Source organism: Caenorhabditis remanei, chromosome II, assembly GCF_010183535.1.
Source record: "Caenorhabditis remanei strain PX506 chromosome II, whole genome shotgun sequence".
Lineage (NCBI taxonomy): Eukaryota > Metazoa > Nematoda > Chromadorea > Rhabditida > Rhabditidae > Caenorhabditis > Caenorhabditis remanei.
In genome coordinates this window covers 19,679,410-19,701,772 of record NC_071329.1, presented here as the reverse complement: position 1 = coordinate 19,701,772, position 22,363 = coordinate 19,679,410, and the positions used below count along the sequence as shown (strand labels likewise).

General features: G+C 37.5%; 5 protein-coding genes across 5 annotated transcripts; all 5 read left to right on the top strand.

Moving 5' to 3' along the window:
* Window positions 1-1,827: 1,827 nt before the first annotated feature.
* On the top strand, window positions 1,828-4,234 carry GCK72_008087 (uncharacterized protein; the record flags this gene model as incomplete). The annotated part of the gene is made up of 8 exons (XM_053726637.1): window positions 1,828-1,923; window positions 2,448-2,592; window positions 2,645-3,021; window positions 3,081-3,168; window positions 3,213-3,517; window positions 3,568-3,786; window positions 3,836-4,021; window positions 4,067-4,234. The coding sequence occupies 8 exons, from the start codon at window positions 1,828-1,830 to the stop codon at window positions 4,232-4,234; spliced, it is 1,584 nt and encodes a 527-aa protein (XP_053590831.1).
* Window positions 4,235-5,597: 1,363 nt separating this feature from the next.
* GCK72_008086 (uncharacterized protein) lies at window positions 5,598-7,081 on the top strand (the record flags this gene model as incomplete). The annotated part of the gene is made up of 4 exons (XM_003105758.2): window positions 5,598-5,655; window positions 5,973-6,070; window positions 6,121-6,171; window positions 6,392-7,081. 4 exons carry the CDS (start codon window positions 5,598-5,600, stop codon window positions 7,079-7,081), a joined length of 897 nt encoding a protein of 298 aa, XP_003105806.1.
* Window positions 7,082-7,261: 180 nt separating this feature from the next.
* On the top strand, window positions 7,262-9,685 carry GCK72_008085 (uncharacterized protein; the record flags this gene model as incomplete). Its single annotated transcript, XM_053726636.1, has 7 exons — window positions 7,262-7,375; window positions 8,260-8,391; window positions 8,437-8,597; window positions 8,711-8,975; window positions 9,068-9,159; window positions 9,203-9,506; window positions 9,590-9,685. 7 exons carry the CDS (start codon window positions 7,262-7,264, stop codon window positions 9,683-9,685), a joined length of 1,164 nt encoding a protein of 387 aa, XP_053590830.1.
* A 408-nt stretch (window positions 9,686-10,093) lies between these two features.
* Window positions 10,094-11,846, top strand: GCK72_008084 (uncharacterized protein; the record flags this gene model as incomplete). The annotated part of the gene is made up of 9 exons (XM_003105780.2): window positions 10,094-10,282; window positions 10,343-10,438; window positions 10,486-10,593; window positions 10,642-10,992; window positions 11,042-11,180; window positions 11,227-11,345; window positions 11,401-11,535; window positions 11,581-11,673; window positions 11,730-11,846. The coding sequence occupies 9 exons, from the start codon at window positions 10,094-10,096 to the stop codon at window positions 11,844-11,846; spliced, it is 1,347 nt and encodes a 448-aa protein (XP_003105828.2).
* An 8,409-nt stretch (window positions 11,847-20,255) lies between these two features.
* On the top strand, window positions 20,256-20,659 carry GCK72_008083 (uncharacterized protein; the record flags this gene model as incomplete). The annotated part of the gene is made up of 2 exons (XM_003105799.2): window positions 20,256-20,369; window positions 20,513-20,659. 2 exons carry the CDS (start codon window positions 20,256-20,258, stop codon window positions 20,657-20,659), a joined length of 261 nt encoding a protein of 86 aa, XP_003105847.2.
* Window positions 20,660-22,363: the final 1,704 nt, after the last annotated feature.

Genomic DNA, 22,363 nt, shown 5'->3' with positions numbered 1-22,363 from the left:
CATTTTTTATTAGTTTCATATCGGTGATTCCTTGATGCAATGCGTTAGTAGAATCACTTTGAATTTCGGCTTGCTTGATTTGGTTCAACGTTTTATGTGCGGATAGTTTGCATGCCATTAACTTTTTTTGTCGTTTCTTTTCCTGAAATTCAAACTTTTCTATAATTGACAACTATCGTCACTTACTAATTTAGCACCGTCTTTTTGTTTTTTCACTAGTTCTTTCTTCAACTGCATTTCTTTTTCCGTGTTATCCTTGCATTGTCGACGAATTTCCTCAAAATTCGATTTGTCTTCAGATTCTTGCTCTGCCACTTTTTCACTTCTGAATTGCTCATTTTCTCGGGTTCCCTGGATTTGATCAATTTGATTCTTCTGGCGAGCTAGCTCCAGGCCAGACTCTTGATCTTCTAGTTTCTGAAAAAAACTTTAAAAATTTGATCAAATGAAATTAAACAGTTTGAAAATAAGAGAAAGATTTCTTCACAAGTTCCGATGACCCCAAGTTGATAGTTACACAATTATAAAACAAATGCGTTCTAAGACTCATATGTTCTGCTCATGATATGATATGTACATAGGTATGTTTCATAGTTTTGATCTTTGTCCTTTTCTAAAAAATGAGGATTGAAGAGTAGCGTCGTATTGCTAATGTTAAAATTCACACGCACATTGCTATTGTTAAAATAAAAACATTGATGATGGAGAAAAACCAAAGAACACGATAAATGTATTGCGATACATTTCAGATCATGGTATTATACAGTACCGGCCAAAAAAAATCATACTTTACCATTTTCAATTAAAAATGCCCACCTTTGAGAGTGTGTCATAGTAGTACAACTAACTGTCCCACGAATATATATTTATATTTCAACAAGCAAGAACTCAACCCTAAATGAAAACTACTTAAAACAGTGAAAGTCTCATCACAAGAAGTTTCAAAAAGTACCTGATCCATTTCAAATCCTTGTACATCCCAATTTTTAATGATATCCGCTATATTTTCTTTCAATTTCAAAGCTGCTTGTTCCAAAGCATTCTCTGCTTGGTTCAAAATTGCATTTTGTTGTGTTAACAGCCCTTCATTTTCAGCAGAAATGAGTTCTTCGATCTCTGAAAACTATGAAAAGTGTTTTGAAAGCGAACTACAAAAACTCACTTCTGAGTTGATCTTCAGTTTCATCTCTCAAATCATTGATCTGCTTCTTCTTAGTCTCAATCATTTCAGTTCGCTCCTCTTCACATTTTTTGGAGAAATGGTTTTCAAAAGCTCTGGAATAAACAGTTTAAGTATTTCGGGATTTTTATTGTCAACTCACTTAATTTTTTCTCTGGTTTGATCTCGGAGCTCGATCAATTTGGCGCGCCGTTCATTTTTCAGCCGTTCAGCAAGCTCATCGTCGGTCTCACCGAACAGTCCCATCTCTGAAAAATAATGAGTTAATTTCAAGTTGAAATTAGAAAATTAAACGCCAGAGAGAAACAATAAAGCATTGAAATGCATCTCTTTTTATTTTCTCTGGTATTCATATAGCCACGCCCTTTTTTCCTCAGCCTTGTTTACGATTTTATTGCTCACTGTTAAATCATGTCATGGACATGTTATAATTGTAAACATGAAACAAAATCATAGTGAAATTTCCCTGTCTTTATCAGTAAATTTTGTGTCCTGTTTACACCTGAATTGCTGTTATCAAACAAAAATCTACTAGTTAGTAGTGAGCAATAATGTTATCTGATATTTCGCGACCTGGTAGAAAATAAAAGAAATTCACTATTTGTCATTATTGAATAAAACTTCAGTAATTACTATTTTGCAGGAATATGTCGAAGTTTTTCGAAAAAACTTGTAATTATATTGCTGATGATTGCAAAAACTGGACACGTGCTGCGGAGTCGTGGCACAGAAACTTTGAGAAGGTAAGATTGCTTTGAACGTTTCTTGCTCTTAAAACCCTCACAACGGAAGTCTTTGGAGACGCCACTTTCAAACAATCTATAAATGTGGTTATATGTAGGTACTTTCGACTACGGAGAGTCCATTTCTGTGGTCAAAACCTGTTAAATGTCTCTGCGAGCCGAGTTATGAGCTCTCAAACTTTTCACATAGTTAAGCGTTTTCACACAAAATTGAAAATAGGGAAATAGTATACGTAAAATTTTCTCATTTTGCAACGTATAAACACAGGTTAACCATTGGGGAACACACATGGGACCGAACGGTGGCGTATGTGCGGCCGATTCAGAAAAAAATATTGACCACATGGAAAGTTTGAGAGCTCAAAACTTGGCTCGCAGAGACATTCAGCAGGTTTTGACTGCAGAAATGGACTCCCCGTAGTCGAGAATACCTATAACCAATTTTATAGATCGATCGAAAGCCGCGTCTCCACAGACTTCCCTAGTCAGCACCAATGAATCTTTTACATTATTAATTGTTGCAGGATTTGAACATGGTACGTGACCTTCATAACAGTATTGAAAAACTGGAGAAGGAAGTTGAGGATTATATAAAAAATCAAGAAACAAGGCCAGTCAATTCAAAAAACGACAAAAAACTTGAAGAGAAAACAAAGCAGTTGAATTCAAGTGAGTTTCAGAAATAGTTTGTTGATTATAATTTTTTCTTTGCTTCTTCCAGAATCTTCATCGTTAGCTGAAAAAAAAGAGAAGCTTATTAAGGATCGTAATTTCAAAAATAAGAGGAATTCAGAATCTTTCCAAAAACTTAAAAATGGACTGAATTCAATGAGAGGAAACCAACTGGATGTATTCTGGGAGATAATGCGTGTATTTTTGTTTCACACAGCAAACATTAAAGCAATAGAAGCGAAGTACGATGCAGCTTTTCCACCAGTAACGGATTATTCCGCTGGAACTGTCGTAAATCCTATTCTTGAGGAAGAACCAAATGGTTCTATATCTTCGGACAGCCTTGAACCTCCTGAATCTCTATCCATTACGCCCGCTGTACCCATCGATAAGGACGAAAAATTCATGAATGATAACCTGACAGAAGTACCGTCAGAAGAGGAGGTGATAACTTTAAATAAATAGTTTTCAATATCTTTTTCCAGAACATGACTGGTATGCTCGCACGGATTCAAGAAGCATGTTCTGCAGTTACTGCATGGATAGCCCCAACAGCAGTGCCGAGTACTTGCGGTTAGATTTTTATCATTTAAAGCATAAAATCCCACAAACTTTAGGCCAAGAAACCGAAAATGTCGCTTCTGAAATTAACAACAAATTTACTGCACAAACCGAAATAGATAAAAAGAAACTGGAAGAAAAAACGATGAAAGATAAGATAGATAATGAAAAAGAACAGTTGGCTCTGGTTCATCACAACAGGCAGAAATTAGCTATCCAGACTAATGGAGAAGAAGAATGGAAAAAAATTTTTGAAGGTGGCCAGAAAAAATCTGAGACCTATCTCCACAGATTGGAAGAGCAGAGGAGAGAGAACGAACAAAAAATAAGGGAAAAACGAGAGGAAAGGGAGAGCTATCAGGTTAGTAGAAATAAGCGGAGTTCTGAAATCATTTTTATTCTCATTGTCAGCAAGAAACCAAGCGTCGTGAAGAAGAAGCATTCATTCGATTCCAGCAAGTCACCGATACAGTGATCCAGTGTCTCATCTTGAAACTAAGTTTTGATGTCAAAGAAAAAGAATGGTCGGATTGGTTGCAAATGCTGCAGAAAACGATTGCTGGAGCGAAAATGCAATTTTCAAATTTTGAGAACACAATGGTGTATGAAACATCGAGGAGTGAGATGGAAGTACACAGATAAGATATAACTATCTGAGCGAGACATTTTTCATTTTCAGTACGAGCTCAATAATCTTCATTGCTCCACGTTTTCTGCGTACAGTATTATGTACAAAGCTTGGCAGGTGGCTAAACAATACTCTGAAGTTCACGAAGACAAGATTTTTCTGAAACTTCTAATGGTAAACTTTGTCTCAATTTGCGATAAGTTTTTCAACATTCTGGAGTCTATTGATAACTTTGAGGTGAGATAAACAAACTTCAATTGTTTTTGAAATTGTCATTTTCAGTACTCTTCTTGTGCTGACCCAGTAAGAGCAATCCGGGAGGCATACTCTTCTGTTAACGGGTTCGATGTGCATACTACAACTAAACTGCGGAGTATTTTGGCGAGGGCTAAGCCCGAGAGCTATTCGAATATTCCTGAGCCACGATTTTATCAGAATAACTTATTATAATTGTTCATATTTTTGAGTTCTATGTATTGTTCCGAACCTTTTCGTTGCCCCTAGCCACTCATAAAACAGTAATAAACCCCTTTTTTCCCTTATTTTCCTGCAAAAAGAAAACTGGTCACTATCAAAACAAGGAGGAGGACAGAATTGTTTTATTGTTATCACCCATACCAAGCAATAGTAGTTTCCCCTTTTCTCTCTCTCTCCATATCACTTTTCACTTTCATTTTTCTTGAGACATCGAACAAATGGGAGAACACGTTCCTCTTGATTAGAAATTCAGAAAATTCTAGATTTTGGGAAAGTAAGAATTTCGGAAATTAGATTATTGGTTTCAGATGAAAACACAGGACACATGTATTGATAAGTATACTGGTTTGCTGGGTGGGGAGAACTAATTTGATCAGAACACTGGAACTGATATTGATATAGTATCGGAGAAGTCGATAAGTAATATTATGGATATGAAATCATAGAAGATCTTTGATGATAAGATATTCTGAAGCGGAAAGCATTAAATATTGAGAAAAACTAAAATTCAAGAGAAAAAATGAATTTGCAATTGTGTTGTTCAGTTTTATGTGCGCAAACTGAAACAATAAGATAATTGGTGTAGACAGTAGCTTGGTAGCTGATTTACAAAAAAAATACATTATTCGGGTACAATGACTGGAAATCTTGACAACTGTAGTCTTTCAGAATCGAAATGTCAACAGATTAGAACTGAAAAATTGTTAAACGGTAACAATAACGCCGTATTGCAAATAGAAGATGAACACTAGAAAGCATGAAATTCACTTGTATAGTTCTGAAAAAATGTTCTGAAAAATCTGGAAAACTTAAGAATTTAAAAAAAATGGCAATTAATTTATAAGTTTTTGATTCTCAACTTGTCATATACCCCTGATTATTGTTTTCTTACATAAACCATTCTCTGCATATATTGTGTTGTTTGATTTCTGTATGCAAAGTTTAACAGATCTTTATCCCCCCACACTCACACACACACACACACATGTATGTCCACAGGCATTTCCACTTGAATTAATAAAAAACAAATACACTAATTTTCTATCATCATCTGCCCTTCTTCTCCCCCAAATAAAGATGCCTATCATCTTCTCATCCGTTGTCCCCCTTCTCTTTCCAAACTGACTAACTAACTAACCAACTAGTACGCGTACAAGAAAAGGAGGCAGTGAAGAAAAATACAAAAATAACAAGTTAACGGCGAGGGGGAGGAGGATGACAAGTTCCGTCGCCTTATTCGGATCATATATAAGATGTTCGAAGACATTATGCCATTCGTTCGTCTGCTTTCGTTTGATTGTAGACCATACCCTTAAACACACAACCCACAGTAATCATGGAAGAGAAACAGAAGATTGCCGAGGCTGAGAGCCTCAAGAAACTCGCTTTCTTTGGTATGTTTTTTCGGAATTAAAAGTTTATTTCTTTTAAAAATTATCTTTATATTAAGCTGATTTTTCTCCGTTTTCTTTTATTTTCTCTTATTTGAAAATCTATTTGTTCTCTGAACATTTTCTGAAAAATTTAGCTTTGACACTATCATAGTATAACTTTTCTGAAATAACTAAAATTTTCATTATTTTCAGTTTTTCTGTGATTTAGAAAACTGGATTTTTTTCCTCTAGTAATATTTCTTTTTAAAAAACTTAAATTAATTTAAATGTTATTATTCCTTATTCCCAGCTAGTTTTCCTTATCAAACTATTTCTAGGAATCTCGGTGTCGACCATCGCCACCCTGACCGCCATCATTGCCGTGCCAATGCTCTACAACTACATGCAACACGTTCAATCTTCCCTTCAGAATGAGGTAAAGCATATCAATGAAATGAATGAATTTTTTATGAATATTATTTACAGGTCGAATTCTGTAAGCACCGAACCGACGGACTCTGGGATGAGTTCCACAGAGTGAGTTTGTGAAATTAATTACCATGAAAAAAGATATTCCAATTATCCACTCAATAATTAACCAGAACTCAAAGCGACATTTTTGAAAACAGTTTTTCGAAATTTCTATTTAAGGTTAGATTTATATTTATATTCATTTTCTTAAAATTAAAGATACAGACGAAAATTTTCCATTTTCCATTTTTGATTAGAGATTTCAGAAAAAAACAATTATTTTCAGTTCGAGACAGTGAAGGGAGTTGACTCTCGTATCAAGAGAGACACCCGTTCTCGTCGTGGAGGATACTCCGAGGGAGGAGGCGGAGGATCCGCCGGAGGATCATGCTGCTCTTGCGGAATCGGAGCCGCTGGACCAGCCGGAGCACCAGGAAAAGACGGAAACCCAGGAGAGGACGGAAAGGCTGGAAACCCAGGACAAGCTGGATCTGACGCCGAGGCCGCTGCCGCTCCAACCGCCGCCGATTTCTGCTTTGACTGCCCACCAGGACCAGCCGGACCAGCCGGAGGACCAGGACCAGCTGGACCACCAGGACCAGCCGGAGCTCCAGGAAACACTCCATCAGGAGGAGGCGAGGGACCAGCCGGACCACCAGGACCACCAGGACCAGCCGGAAACGACGGAGCCCCAGGAGCACCAGGAAACCCAGGAGCTCCAGGACAAGTCACCGAGACTCCAGGAACCCCAGGACCAGCTGGAAACCCAGGACCAGCCGGACCACCAGGACCAGCAGGAAACCCAGGATCTGCCGGAGCTTCCGAGCCAGGACCACCAGGACCAGCTGGAGACGCTGGACCGGACGGAGCACCAGGAAACGCTGGAGCACCAGGATCACCTGGAGAGGCAGGAGCACCAGGATCCGGAGGAGGATGCGATCACTGTCCACCACCACGTACCGCCCCTGGATATTAAGTCATGGGGGTGTCATGCAACACACCTTTTTTGTGCCATTTTGTGTGTCTTTCAGCCCTTTTTGGGAAAATAAAATGAGTCATTTTCAATGTTTTCGTTCCCAAGAGCGCATTGTCTGAAACACAACAAAATCAAATATCCCATAAAAAAACATTAACATCCCACAGCCTTCATTTCCTCATGCAAGCTCTACTGATATATTTTCTGACCTACTTTCTGTCAGCACATGGGTCCCTGACACCCATGAAAATAGCGGTGGTCAGTGGTTATGGAAGTTTGGAACCAGAGATGCAGGTACGAACCAACTAGTTTAATAAGAACTGGTCTATGCTAGTCAAGGAAATGTTATGTTATCAGATGGGGGAGACTAGTGTGGAGTGATAAGAAGGAAACTGGTTACTTGGTCATTTATGGCAACTGACGAATGGGAGAGGAGGATGATAAGAATGTGGTAGTAAGAACAAGTTATATCATATGTATGGAACATGCGGTTTCCATATTTCTAAAAAAACTTGAGTAGTTTGTCCTTTACCTAACTAGGGAAGGTCATGGAGTCAGTGTAGAGATACGGAACATGATCTATATTATTGGAAAGCTGAGAAAACGCTGATTCTAAAAACAATGTTAAAATTCAGCAAAATTGATAGATTCTCTTTCTGACACGCAAAAAATGTTTGCAATTTTTTTTGCAAAGCTTTGTAACTTTCGGGAAACATAACCTAATTTTGGAATTTTTTGACATTTAGACATTCAAACACACCGATAGACAGATAGACACAAAATATGTGTTTTTGGCTCAGCCTTAGGCACAAAAGTCTCCAAAAAAATGTTTGTACAAAAAAAGTTTCGCGTTTTTTTTTTCAACGCTTTCTACTGTGAAAAAATAAAGTTTGGTAAACGTTTTTTTTCACAGTAACTGTCTGAAAACTAAATACCAGACTTCAAGGGCCTAAACTGAATATATATATATTTATTTATTTATTTATTTAGAATCAACGTTTTCTCAGTTTTCAAACGATATTAATTACGTTCAATAACTCCACACTGGCCTCCCTAGTAAGGAGCAATTTTGCTCTTAACCTGTTCAGGGTAAATGTGGAGAGCCTATATATTTCAGAAAAATAGAAAAGACTTACCCAGAACAGCACAGCCAGACTTGGCAATGCTTTCATTTTCAGAGTCAACTCCAAAACTCCCTGAATTGGTTCCAATCCGCATTTCTTGTTCATAAATCCTCTCATCCTGTACAAATCAGCGATATCTATGAAAGAATTCCGGAATATCAAAAATTCAGTAGTGTTCTCGTTCAGGTTGGTAATAAATTGAATTAGAAAAACCTTTGTTAACTAGTTCAGACTCCACTACACCGTCAGAACATAAGAATCAAAGGCCTCAAAAGTCTGCTAGAAATTTCCGATTTCACTGTATTCATAGTTGCTCAGGACCCTAGACGATGCGCCCGAGAACCAGATTTGTTAGCAGAAGCATTACCAATAGTGTTGCTACCGGACACTAGGTATGATAGTGAATTATTCGGTGTCTAAAATTTCCTTACAGACCTCCCCTCGCTGTTATGTCTATTTGTCTTCAAAACAATCCACGTCATCAGAATTCACAATTGGACTCCAGATTCTACTACGACCTTTTCCGTCATGAAACTCTTCACGGACTGGGTTACGGTTTGATAGTAGATAAGACAGGTCTTACCGATAAACCATCTGAAAAAATGACATGGCATGGCGCCAACGGAGTGGGACATCCGGAAAACAGACACTTTTTGGATTTCGATAATTTTGCTTTAAAGGCAGGAAAGGAGCATTTTGGGTGTTCAAACATGAAGGGAATACCGGCAGATGGAGAGAGAAAAAATCATTTAAATGAGTATGTTTTTGGGGTAAGTTGGAGAGGGTTGTTAAAATGTTTTTAAAAATTATGCATTTAAAGAATATTATACCTTTGTTGGCTATGTAACTACTTTATTTTTAGAACGAACTGATGACCACTCATTTGGAACCTTCTGGAAACATATTCAGCTGGATATCAGTTGGAATTATTGAGAGGACATATAATGGGGACCAGTAAGTATTTCTAATCAAGATATGTCCCAACAAAAACTTCCAGACAGTGGTATCATATCAACCGCACTTATATCACACCGGAAGCCGACCAATACTCATATGGAAGGAATTTTGGCTGTGTATTTTTGGAAAAGTCGTGTCATGAGTTCATCAGATTTACGGAGGCTACGAAACCCAATTTTAAAACTGCTCCGTTTTGTTCAAGGAATCATAAAAATGTGAACTTGAGATACTTTTATTATTTCCCAATTTTCCACGAATTTCAGATGTGCTACAAACTTCCCAATTCCCAAAAACTATACAAAATAAGTGATAAGGGATGCGAAATGCGACGAGTCATTGGAGGGGTGAGTGGGTCGGAGCACAAGTCACACTATAATTTTTATCACAGTGACATCAAGTATTTATTATCTGTCATTGTTATTTACAGACTGATAATGGAGGACAACAAAGAGAATGCCCGATTATAAAACACCTTCCGCCGATGTACGAAATTGTGCAGTGTCCACCGCCTCCGGGAGGATAATTTGATCTTATTTTGATTTTTCAATGCAATAAACGTTTTAATTTCCTGTAAGGTTCAACGCTGTAAACATGTTTTCCTGGTTTTTGGAACTGTTTTTGTCCTTGATAAAAAATATTTTTTCCGGTCAAAAAGTTTCTCCCCCACTCAAACACCACCTGATTCCTTCCAATCGTTTTGTTTCAAACCTACTGATAAAAAAGTGACACATGTCATCTATCCCTCGGGATTCCATTATGTCTGTGCATCTTTGCGTCTCCAACTGACCTCATCTCTCTTCTCTTTCTGACTGTGTAATAATCTGATGGTGCCAGGAGCCCGTTCTCCAGGCAAGCACTTTTAGATATCTTTTCATTTTTCGATTTTTCGATTTTTGTCTAGACCTTTCAATAGATATTTCAGATTCAAGAAATGAGGTATTCTCACCTCATTTTCCTTTCCCTCCTGGTTTCTTCACTAGTGTTAGCAGGGCACGCTGAAGATCAAACTCACGCAGATGAGGAAGTAATCACAGCCGAACAAGACATTCCAGTGCATAAGCCACGTGGATACAAGCCGAGAAAGTTGGAAGAAGGAGATGAGCTGTTGCTCTCACAAGTTGTGAGTTCAAGGGATTTTTGCGATTTTTGCATGACAATCCACTTCACTCAATTATTTCAGGTCTGGCGTCACGGCGACCGCGCCCCAACTGGCACTTATCCAACAGATCAACATAAGGAAGAGGCTTGGCCAAATGGATGGGGAGAGCTTACTCAGGTATCAAGTTTATTTATTATATAGCAATTCTAAAGCAAATCTTTCAGCTTGGAATGCGCCAACAGTATGCCTTGGGTCGTCTTCTATACAAGAGATATGTCAACTCAACTGGACCAGCCGAGCCACTGTTGAGCTCTTCTTATAACTCGAAAGAGGTAAATCAGTTTAAAATTATTTATATTCTCTCACTTATTTGCTTCAAGGTCTACATTCGCTCTACCGACGTCAACCGTACGCTTGTATCAGCATTAGCCAACTTGGCAGGAATGTTCGAGAATGGAAACCGCGGCGCAGACTACCCAGATTCGAAGAGATGGCCGAATAACTGGACACCCATTCCGATTCACACTCTTGCCGAAAAAGATGATCCAGTTGGAAACGTGTTTGCACCGTGTCCACGTGCTGAGGAGCTTACTAAAAATATCTACTTGGGTTCTGGATTCCAGAAATTTGTAGCTGAGAATCAGGAGTTTTTGGATTTTGTGTCGGAGAAGACTGGGAAAAAAGTGATCATGCCCGAGATTTACATGATCAATGATGCACATTATATTGAGGTGAGTGGCCCTTTTATAAGACTTTTAAAATCCTAGGTTATTATTTCAGACACTCTACAACATGTCTCAACCCGATTGGATAACTGATGACGTGGGAATGAAGCTCCGCAACCTGTCTCAAGTCTCCACACGATTCTTATTCGGAATCGGTGACCCATATGTTCCTGAGCTGATCCGTCTTAGAGGAGGTACAAAAAACTTTCGGACTGCACGCACTGCAAAATTTTGTTTCAGGACCACTTCTGGGTGCTATGATTGACAAAATGAATCACAAAATAAGCTGTGCAAAGAAAAATAATGAAGGGGAGGAGTGTGCATGGATTGGAAGACTCAAATATCATGCGTATAGTGCGGTAGGCAGTGAATTCCAAAATTTTACCGTTTCATACTAGAATTTTTCATTTTCAGCACGACACCACTGTCTACGCCTTCTTGACTACTTTTGGAGATGAGGAGAAAGTCATCGAGGGAGGAATGCCCCACTATACAGCTTCGGTCGCCGTGGAGTTGTGGAATTTGAAAAATGGAGGACCAAGTGTTAGGGTAGGTCGGAACCATTTGTTGAGAAAACTTATTGATTTTCTTAAGGTGTTATTCCACAGCGCGTTCCATCACAACTACCATGTCATCACGCATCTTGCCAAAGGATGTCCGCATAACTCTGAGTTTTGCCCATTGAAAGTAGGTTTCGTTTACTATAGTTTTTTCATAATTCAAAGCATTAATCAATTTTTCAGACCTTCGAACAACGCAGTCTGAAATTTCTCCCAGTCAATCTTGAGAAAGAGTGCTCCTCCAAGAAGTCGTCGGACAAAAATCGTACTCTGTGGAAGATTAGAGACAATAAGCATTAATTTCTGTGAATTCTGGTGATTGTATGAATGGGCATAATAAAAATGGCAACTTTCCCAGTTCCCCTATTTTCAAAATTTGCTTATTTAGTTTTCATCTTTGTGTTTTGAGTTTTAAAACATAGGCCCTGACATCATGGATACAAAATTTCGGATTTGAAACCTCAAGAAAGGATTAAAAACAGTCAAATTCCATTAATGTCATCACTTTGTATCCGGAAGTTCAGTTTGAAGGAGATGTTTGACCTACAATACAAGATTACTTTATTCCGACAAAAACGCTGCGTCATTAAATGTTGTATGTATATATGCCACGTGGAATACTTAATAGTGAGAAAGGAAAAATGGGGAAAAATGGAAATTGAAACTTTCTAGAATGAATTTTAAATGTTTTATCGTTTTATTTTAAGCATAAGTATATAGTAGATCCCGGAATATACTGTTAAGGGAAAATATTGGAGCATTTTCAAAAATAATTCGGTAGAGCGTAGTCGGAACATTTTTTGAACGAATTCAAATTTTGAATTTTTCTACCGTCAGGGTAAAGATCACTTATATGAATATATTCCTGGTAACTGGAGACCCCTGAACTTTTTTGAGCAGACAAGTTTTATATTTCATTTTTACATCGAGTTCTCCTCCGCTATTTTTTGTTTCTTACCTCAAAGTTTGTGTCCCAAATAAAACCAAAAAGTCAGAACTTTTATTTCTAAATTCGTCATTTATGTTGAACTGCTCGGAGCAATTTCTGACTCCTTTTTCAGAATTTTCCATTGTCTTAGTTCAGGGTTAATTGTCAGGAACTTCCTCTTTTTTGTGAGTTTTGAGTAATTTTATGGTTGTTTCCTTTTGTGTAACCATGATTTGTGCTTTAAACCTGAAAAACTTGACAAGCCTAAACTCAATGACAAACAAAAAGTGTTCTAGGCTCTCCTCAATTATAACAAATCCCTTTTTCCCCCTCTCCTTGTGTCCCATCAAACGCAAGAGGGTGGGTGGATTAGGGTTTTTGAAGAAAGAGAGGGAAATATAGATGTATACATCATTGTTGGGTTATCCTTTAGTTTTACGTCATTTTTTTGTTTTAGAATTTTGCAGGACTTTAAAAATGGAGTATATCTTTAAAAAGGGAGTATATATAGGTGTACCTGATTTGAGTGACTCTGCAGAATTTATTCTGATAGGTCAAAAATGTCTTGCTGTTTTTCATGTTTTCCATGTTGACCTTGATGAATAAAATAAAGTAGGTCAAACAATCTTTAGTCCCAATTATTGTACCTCCTATTGTTAGTCACCGCTCCCAGACGGAGTACTCTCTGAAATGTTCAAAAAACAATAAGAAGCAACCAAAGAAAATAAAGAAAATTTCTTCCTATTATTTCCGGTTCACTTCCTTATTTTTTATTTCTCGAGTTTTTTTATCTGTCGCATTATTCATAGGATTTTTGCTCGAAAAACTTTTGGAGTTTCCTGGTTTTTTTTGTTGTGGAATGTGATTTTTGAATTTTTATGAAATCTGGAGCTTTTCACTTCTCCTACACCAAAATCTTCCCCATTTTTCCCTTTTTCCAAGTGCTTACTTACTCTCCGAAGTCTTTCAGACCTGTCTTTTTCAGACTAGTGAACTGAGCAATGTGTATAAGGGAATTATGAAAAAGTAAAGTGCATGTTGTGTGAATTTTTTGTGTAATAATGATCAGGATCACATTCAAATGTTCTAATTTGTCACTTGTGGTACTCTTCTACTTCTCCTCTTATTTTCCAATTTTAATCTTTCGATTTCATTTGCAATTTCCTCCTCGTTTTGCCATTCCCTTTCCTCCAAAACCCCTCTCGAACACCGAAGATAAGATTTATGACTCCTGCCCAAAGATTTACGGTCACTCAAAGAAGAAATTTGAAAAATCAGGAACACGAAAATGTCAGAATAAGCAAATGAGCACATAACAAGTTTCCTAGACACATGGAATTAGAAAATTCTCAAGGGAGGGGAAACATAATGTGTGTATTGAGTCAGGTTAGATATTTGACAAAAATATATTTCTTCGAGAAATTAATTTGATAGAGATCTATGGGTTGACCATCTGTACATTAAGGCTTCCTATGACTTTTCCGAATAACATAAATGTGGAAGACCCTTATGGGTCATGACCTAGTTCAGCATATATTGTGTTTTGGTTAGTACTGGTCAAAAGGAACATTCATATTTTGTATAAATAAACATATAGGGCCTAAGTTTTCAAAAACTGCACTTCTTAATTGTCTTGATTTTGAATATTAGAAAATGTTCTGGAAATGACAGGTCTAGACCAGAAAAATGGGAAGAACTCGTCACGTGCAAGATAAATTAAACTAGATCATTCCGTGTCTTTGTTTCAACACAATTTTAATTAATTTTTTCCAGAAATTAGGCCACAGATTCAGATTTTTCATGTTTTTTATGCTTTCCAATCAGTTCCTGTCCCTCTAGCTTCCAAAACATTCCCTATTACAATTTCGATCTTGTCAAAAAATCATATCCGAGAAAAAGTTCCTCATAGCAAATGTATTCATGTCTGACTTCTACCCCGCGGTATTTTTTGTCAAAAAAGACGTGGTTTTGATAGGTTTTGAATAAAATATTCAGATTCGTCATGAAATTTGAAAGTTTAAAGCCCATCTTGACCTGTTAGGACGGACATGATTTAGTTCCTTTGAACACAAATTTTATCAAGTCAATTTTTGTTGGTGGAACCGAGATCTACATTTGAGGAAACCCTTGTTCTTTTTTCATTACCATATCCAGGTCAAACCCACTTGTGCACTTTGAGTTCTTATTTTATTATTGCTGGGACACTTATGTAAATTTTGTTCTTCTTTACTACATCTTTAGATGTTTTTCTCACATTTATAGATCTTCCGTCCTTTTAGTTTCTTCCTCTCAAGTGTTCATTAATAATTCCAAAAAGTTCTAAACTACTCATCATTTATTTTTTGTTTGTCTCCACCACCTCTTTTTAGATTTTTTCTTCGCAAAGCGTCATCCCCTACAAAACTACATATAAAAAGTGGGTAAAAAAATGTGAGAAAAAATGGATATATATTCGTATCCCTGTTTTGTCATATTATTTTTGCAACAAATATGAAAATAATGGACCACATGACTTTGACTTCCAGAATCTCACGTATTTTTTGCAACATGTTTTGAGTTGGCGTGTTTTGAACGAAACACTAGGTTTCAAAGGTTACTACTGTAGTTCACGGAGGTAGGTCAAACTCCAAAGCTCTAGGTGTTAGGCTCTTAGCAAGTCTTCCGCCTTATAATCACCATTATTATAACTGTTTCACAAGTCTCAGAATGTTTTGGACTTTAATCACAAAAATGGACGTTTCACTAGTTCTACAACACACCAGAAAATTTCTAAGATTTTTTTTACATAATCTCAAATTTTTATAACTATCTTCCTTTATCCCGCATCTTTAATTTTTCTTCTTTTAATAAAATTACATTTTAAAATGACACCATTCTTGAAACTAATCTGACTTATTATTAATCCTTAAAGAATTCGTAAATTTCTGTCTCTTCCTGATGTCAGCGATAATCCCAGTTGGTAATTTGTGTCTTCCTCCTTTCGAAACTACACCGTATTTTTAAAATTCCTCGCTTTTTTTTCTTGTTCTGTTGGTTTCCACCTGCTGGGTGTACTAAATCAGAAGGCACTTAAGGATGCGTCTAGACAACAAGTCACTAAAATAGGTAGCAAAACTTGTAAAAAATTCAAAAAGTTGACGAGCAGCTTCTTTTCAAAACATAACCAGGTATTTTAACAAAAGGATTTTTGGTGTTCCAGCTTTGAGTAGGCACATAACCCTAATTTTTTCAGTTCCTCGATAACTTTTTGTTCAAATATTAAAACACAAACATCACTCAGGTTCCCTCCCCCTTATTATCATGTTTTTCGTTCCTTTTCAAAAATGATGTTCCCTAATTCCAAATCCCCCCTTTTTTTTACTTATCTATTCATAACCTCTCTTTTTGGTGATCTTCAAAAAAGAAGAAAATGTTTTGGCTTGGGAACAAGAATGATATCATTTTGCTTCCAGATGTTTTCTGGTCCTGGAGCTAGAAAAATTCCATAAAAAAGCAAAAGAAACCAAAGTTCTAGTTCAAGTTTTTTATAAGACATCCGCTCAACAGATCACATTGAGGTGAATCAGGCTGCAGGTTGTTATTTTGATTTATAGGCGATATGGGATGGTTTGATATAGGCGATATGGGATGGTTTGATCTTGTAAAAACGATACTAAAAAGTTTTAAACAATCTACGGATTCCGTTTTATTTACGGTATTTGAAATTTTGATGAAATGGGGATCTCGAATGTTAAAATTTGTATACTCTGTCTAACTACCATAGCAAAATGAATGTCGCCTTCTAAATCCAAAAATAAGTTCTCCAAAACTTCAAAAATTTGAAAACCCGAAAATCGACACATCCTACTCTTCGTGACGCGACAACACTGATTATGGATATAGATCACTGAATCAGGATATTCCAAATATGTCGAAAGTGTAAAAATCAAAGCTTTCAACGGATTGCTATTCAGATCCACTCCTTTTTTGTGGAAAAAAACAAGGATTAGCACATTTTCTTGTGGGTGTACCTGAAAAGATGAGTTCTTGGAAGATGAGTACTTTTGGAGGTATTAGTTGTAATGAGTACACGTCAGATGAAAGAGTTGTATGTAGTTGGAAAGGTATATATAGGGCCAGGACAGAAAAAATCTGACCAAATTTTGGGTTCTTAGGATTTTTCCTTTGCTATTTCCTTTTCAATTTTTCACCAAAATGTCCTTGAAAATGTATATTTTTCTTTGAGTCTCTCAATTTCGCATACAATTTTCTTCGCTTTCAGTAGAGCACGGTTGTAAGAAAAGAATATATCCTCACTACCTGTATCCCAGCAATCACGCAGTGAACTGTCACTGACTTTCATTATCTCAACGAATATAGTCAACAAATCTAATTTTTTCTTCCTCCGCACCCTTTTTCTAATATTTCTGAGCTTGACCAATCATCACTTAATAATTGCGTGGGTCATTCCTCTCTTTGTGTCTAAACATAGCTTTATCCACCCTAAAAATGTACTTGTACTCTGATGGTTCACTTTTTTTTGGTCTAGCTTCTACATGTTGGTCTCCCAATCTGGTTAAACATCAGTATATCCAGATTAGCCTTATTTCCTCCTTAAAACATACCATAACCGGAGTTCATATATATCATTTATCTTTCATCTCTTCATTTTTTCGTTTCCCTTTGCTTAGTCACCCCTTATTAATAATTTATACAAAAGAGGCGTTGGAGAAGGTGGACACTTTTAGTCATTTCTTATCTTTTGAAGTGGTTTTCTTTAGAACTCCCTCTTTAGCTTGGTACGAATCATAAAGCTGCAAGTTGTCACTAATCTCTTTAGTGGAATTTGTTCATTACTTTTCTCTTATTTATCTATTTTGACACAGGCTTTGGGATATCGAACTCAATCTCAGAATATATCTAGACGTCCTTGATTCCACCCCATCGCTATTTTTTTTTGTTCATGACTTTGTTGCATCTTTTATTCTCCCGGAAACATGACTTCTAGCAAAATCTATTTTTCCAGAAAAATTATTTCTATGGATAACACCTGACTGCCCAGGACCCTCTACCCTAAAAACTGATCAAAAGTCACGTAGGAAAGAAAAAAAACTTTTAAAAAAATAGTGGAGTCACCATCCCGGACATAAATCATAATCTTTCCGAGAATTTTTAATTTTGGACACGAGAAATGACCAAGAAAAAACTCAGACATGCATACATTAGAATTTTCGGGGAGGGAATTTTTGGGAGTATCCCAGTGTCAGAAAAAGTTGTGTCAGTTGGAGCTCAGGCCAACTGTCATCAAAATACTTCATATGAATTCCATTCTTCTGAGAACTAGCACATCCCGTATCATTAATAACTGAACCCCAGGAATTCCAAAAAAAGTCAAAGTGTAAAAATCAAACCTTTTATCGCATTTCTATTCAGTTTTTGAATAGTAAAATGGATTAGCACGATTACTCCTAAAAAAGATGTATCGTTTTTACTTTTTCTATACCTTTTTGGAGGTATTAGTTAGTTATAAAGAATTCGTGAATGGATTGTAGAAAGAAGTTTTTGAGATTATTAATTTTTGTATCTCCTTTCAGTGAGTCATAGTGTAAAAAATCTTTTGGGCTCTAAAATTGAAGCAGAAAAGTGTTTTTTGCTCACTTTCTTTCAAATTAGTTTCTATTTCGGATTCATGTTCTGATTTGCCTTCCTAAATTACCTTCTTCCACCCAAATGAGGTAATCAGGTACATTTTACGTAATTTCAATACCACCTGCCGTTGGACCTTGTGCACTGAGATCTGGCATTTAAAAAGGAGCAGAGTTTCTGAGAATTTTTGTCATTCTGGCACATTCTTATGTGTCAAGATTAGGTTTCGGAACCAGCTGGATTTATTTTAGAAGTTTTGAATTTATAAAATTATTGCTCATAGTTTAGTTAATTTTTGTACTGTTTTACAGATCCCAATCCCCAGTTTTGCTCAAAAACCCAACCTGATCAAATTTCCGGTGCATATACATATATTTATCTAATTTTTCTTGTTACGTAGGCCTCTTTCTACTTCCTATTGTCTTTTTTACCTTATCTTATCATATACATGATAAGACTAAGCCTCCTCTTCCGCTCTCCTCTACGTCACTTATGTCTAGATACCTAAAATCCCCCCGAATTCTATTTTCTGACTTTTTTGTCTTTATCTTTTTATTGCTTTTCATTTCGTTTCGTCACAACTCAATTCTAGTCTGATTGTTCACTTTTTGGATTCTTCTTGTTATCGATAACAAGTGCATGTGACTATTCCCAAATGGGAATATTTACGGTGAAAGTTGAGAAGAATTACTCATGGAAAATTTCATCAATTGCTGATTATTCTAAGCCAAAATTCTCTTCGTGATCTAGCGATTTTTGAGATTTGAAAAAGTTAGGTGATAATTAAGGGTTTTCTGGAAAAACTAGTAGTTTTAGCCGGTTTTAAAGTATTTCCTTGGACTCAGCATGCAATTTTTTATATTGAGACCAAATTTGGGATTCCAGCCAAATTTTCCCAACTTTTGAACTCTGTGACGCTCTCTACATATTTAGAACTTCTACTCTTGAATCAGGAGTCTTGATAGTATTTTGAGTGTGATGCTTCACTTGCTGAAAACCACGTTTCCAGACTTGTATGAAGACTGATTGGGGTGGTTTTTGAACGTAGTGTTATGTTTGGCAGGGTTTTTAGTATTTGTAGAATTGAAAGGTGTTTGTAGTTGAATCTCTATGACCTTTCCTAATTAAAATAAAACTACAGGCATCTCAAAAAAAGAAGTTTGTCGATTTCAACAGGATAAATTAGAAATTAGAAATGCGAACTTTCAAAGGTTTCAAAAACTTGTGTTCTCCGTTAAATTCTGATCATAACAGTGCCGTTTTGTCAAGAAAGCTTGTAGCCCAGAGACCATTCCTTCCACCCGGTCAATAAAGACCAACTTACATATGTATTCTCTTCTTCGTTTTCTTGCCCTTCCTGCATACACAGTTTGACGTATACCCTAAAACCTCCCTAACTTGTTATTCCTTAAATGAATCAGAGTTGGGGGTGATTAGGATACCCATTGTCCGTAATCCTAACCTCTTCCAAAAAAATTATTTCAATGGAAAATTATGTTGAATGGATGACGTTGTGGGGGGACATGTCCCCACCTCCTTCTTCTAAAAAGAAGTATATATTAATAGGACCCTCTCATTTTTATTTCATTTTCTCATTTTGTCCTCTCGTTGGTCCGCCGCTGAGAGGGAGGACTCGTCATTTTATGTCCAAAGTTAATTGGTTTGAGCTCATAGCTCAAACAAAAACGGCAAGAAGCTCACGTAGGAGGATCAAATAGCACAAAATGGCACATTTCTTGTTTACCGCTTTTGCATCGAAATTTGAAAAATCTAATCTTTTGGGTAAGGTCTTCCTCCCCATTATTTCGTCATGAAACCCTTTTAGAAATGTTCAGGAATCTTAGTTCTGGCACATCTGAAAAATATTTTTTCCCTTTCCAAAACCCTATTCTCCCATTCTCCCTCAAAAACCACTTCGAAGTCCAAAAAATCAAAAACCGCTCCAAAAACTGCTCAATTGGCTCCGCCTCCTTTTGTTATCATTCAAACTTCTATCCCCCAAAGTATGTCATTTCGTATTCTTTTTTTTCTTACTTGTTTACTGCTTCCCAATTTTCCCCCTAAAATTTCCAATTTCTTTTTGATTCCAGAGTTCATCGCCAACACTCGACAGACAACTCACTCTAAAAATGAACAGTCTCAAAAAGGGTTTCATCATGTGGATCTTGGTGTCCACCATCATCATCAGCTGCTGTCACGCAAAGGCGATGCCAGTCAAACGTCGTATGGTTCTCAGATTGCCATTTGTTCATAACCAGGAGAACAGTCAGGTTAGTAATAGGGGTTGGCAGAGAGCCAAGTGAAATATTTAACCTGGGGAATGGGTTCTAGGCTGCATGACTTAAAAGGACAGGTGATATGTTGGAAATGTCAAGAACTTGAGAATGAGAACTACAACTGATTTGTTTTTCAGACCTCGTTCCAACAACGCACATTCTTGCGTATGCTCAACGGGAACTCCAAAATCAAGAAGGCCGCCATGACTTCCGGAGACGTTACCACCGCTTCAGATGACACCGACGGAGAGAACCATCTCTTCATGTTCCGTCGTATCTATTGATTTGTCGTCTGAACCTTTTGTCTCCCCAGAATCATTTTCTTCTCATCTCTCTCACAAAAAGTCTTCCCACCGTCTAGTTGTCCCCTCTTCACTCTCACCTACTCTTGTAAATAGTACGAGTTATTATTCCTTCCCCTCGAAAAAAACGCACATTAATATTTTGGAACCCCTCTTGCAAATATTTTGGATACTTATGATGAATAAAGGAAGAAAACTGTTAAACGTTACAAATCTTCATTATGAGAAATAAATTAAGGAATCAAAGATCTAATTATTCAATTCAGAAACAGAGTACGGTTGCGATAACAATAGTGACAATGGAGGTGATAACGGATAGGTTGGCAGATCCTTGAGTAGGTGGAATCACATAGTTCCCTGGTTCACCGGTTGGCCCAACAGAGGGTACTGTTGTCTCTCCCCCAGATGGTGGTCCAGTTAGATTTGTTGGCCATGGAACATATTGATTGCAGAATCCCTCGATGTCGGTAGACTTGATCAATCCCATGTTGACGGCTTGTTCACATGTGATCCGTGTTGATTCAAGTCGTTGAAAGTAGCGGGAGAAGAATTGTGGGTTGATTTGGATTGGACGCTGACGGATTGATCCCGGAGAGCAAGATTGGGTGCAGCACTGAAAATTGTAAAGAGAATTCTTCAAAACTCTCAAAATTTGTATCCGTTACCCCTTGGGTGGCTCCGGATCCAACAGAAATTCCACAAGATACAATAGCTTGGAGGGAACGTAAGTCGATGGTACAGCATGCCCTGGAATCATTATTAGTTTAGAAGTCACTTCTCCAGATACCCTCAAAAAACGTACCCATTTCCTCCTGGCCCTTCAGTTCCAGGTGTCGTTTTTTCAATAGCTGGCGTAGACTCTGGAATCAGATATGAATCTACAGGGGGTACTGTAGAGGAAGGAACAGCCGGATATCCAGGAGTGGGTGGAGTCACGTATGAAGGCGGTGGTGACGTGGCGGTTGAAACTGAGATAGAACAGAAAGTTGGAACTCAGAAAAGGAAGAAATGAGTAAACTTTAAAAAAATTGGAAGAGAACAAAAGATACTGAAAGGAAAGGTATGAGACTTACCGGTTGGTGTTGGAGTAGTGATGGTCGGTGGGGTGTAGGTACTGAAAAAAGTTTATGAGATAGTTTTTATGTCACTTTTTCACTTTTTCAACGTACCATGGCACTGGAGTGGATGTAGTAGTAGTCGTAGTTGGTGCCTGAGTTGTGGTACTGCTAGTAGTGCTAGTTGTTGTGGTCACTGGTACGCATGGTGGATTAGTGACAGGTGGTGGAGTCACGTATTGTCTGAAATTTTATTTAATTTCTAATAACCTCGGTTTGAAAGTGCTTACCCTGGAGCAACTGGGTAGTAGGGGTAGTTTGGATACGGTGGGTATTGAGGATTATTTGGGGTGGATACAGTGTCTGGGTTAGGTGGGATTGGATTAGTTGGGATGGGTCCAGGCGGAACCGGAGATGTTGATTGCGAATCCGGCTTTGGTGGGTTTGATTCTGGACTAGCCGGGGATGGAAGGGGTCCAGGTGTTGATGTTTGCTGTCCTGGTACTGGTGGGAAAGGAGCAGTTCTGTAACCCTCTTGTGATGGTAATGGGTATGACCACTGATTGTCGCTTCCTAAAGGATTCGGATTTGGTTGGGTTCCTGGATGTGGCAGGCGCGGGATGTCTAGTGT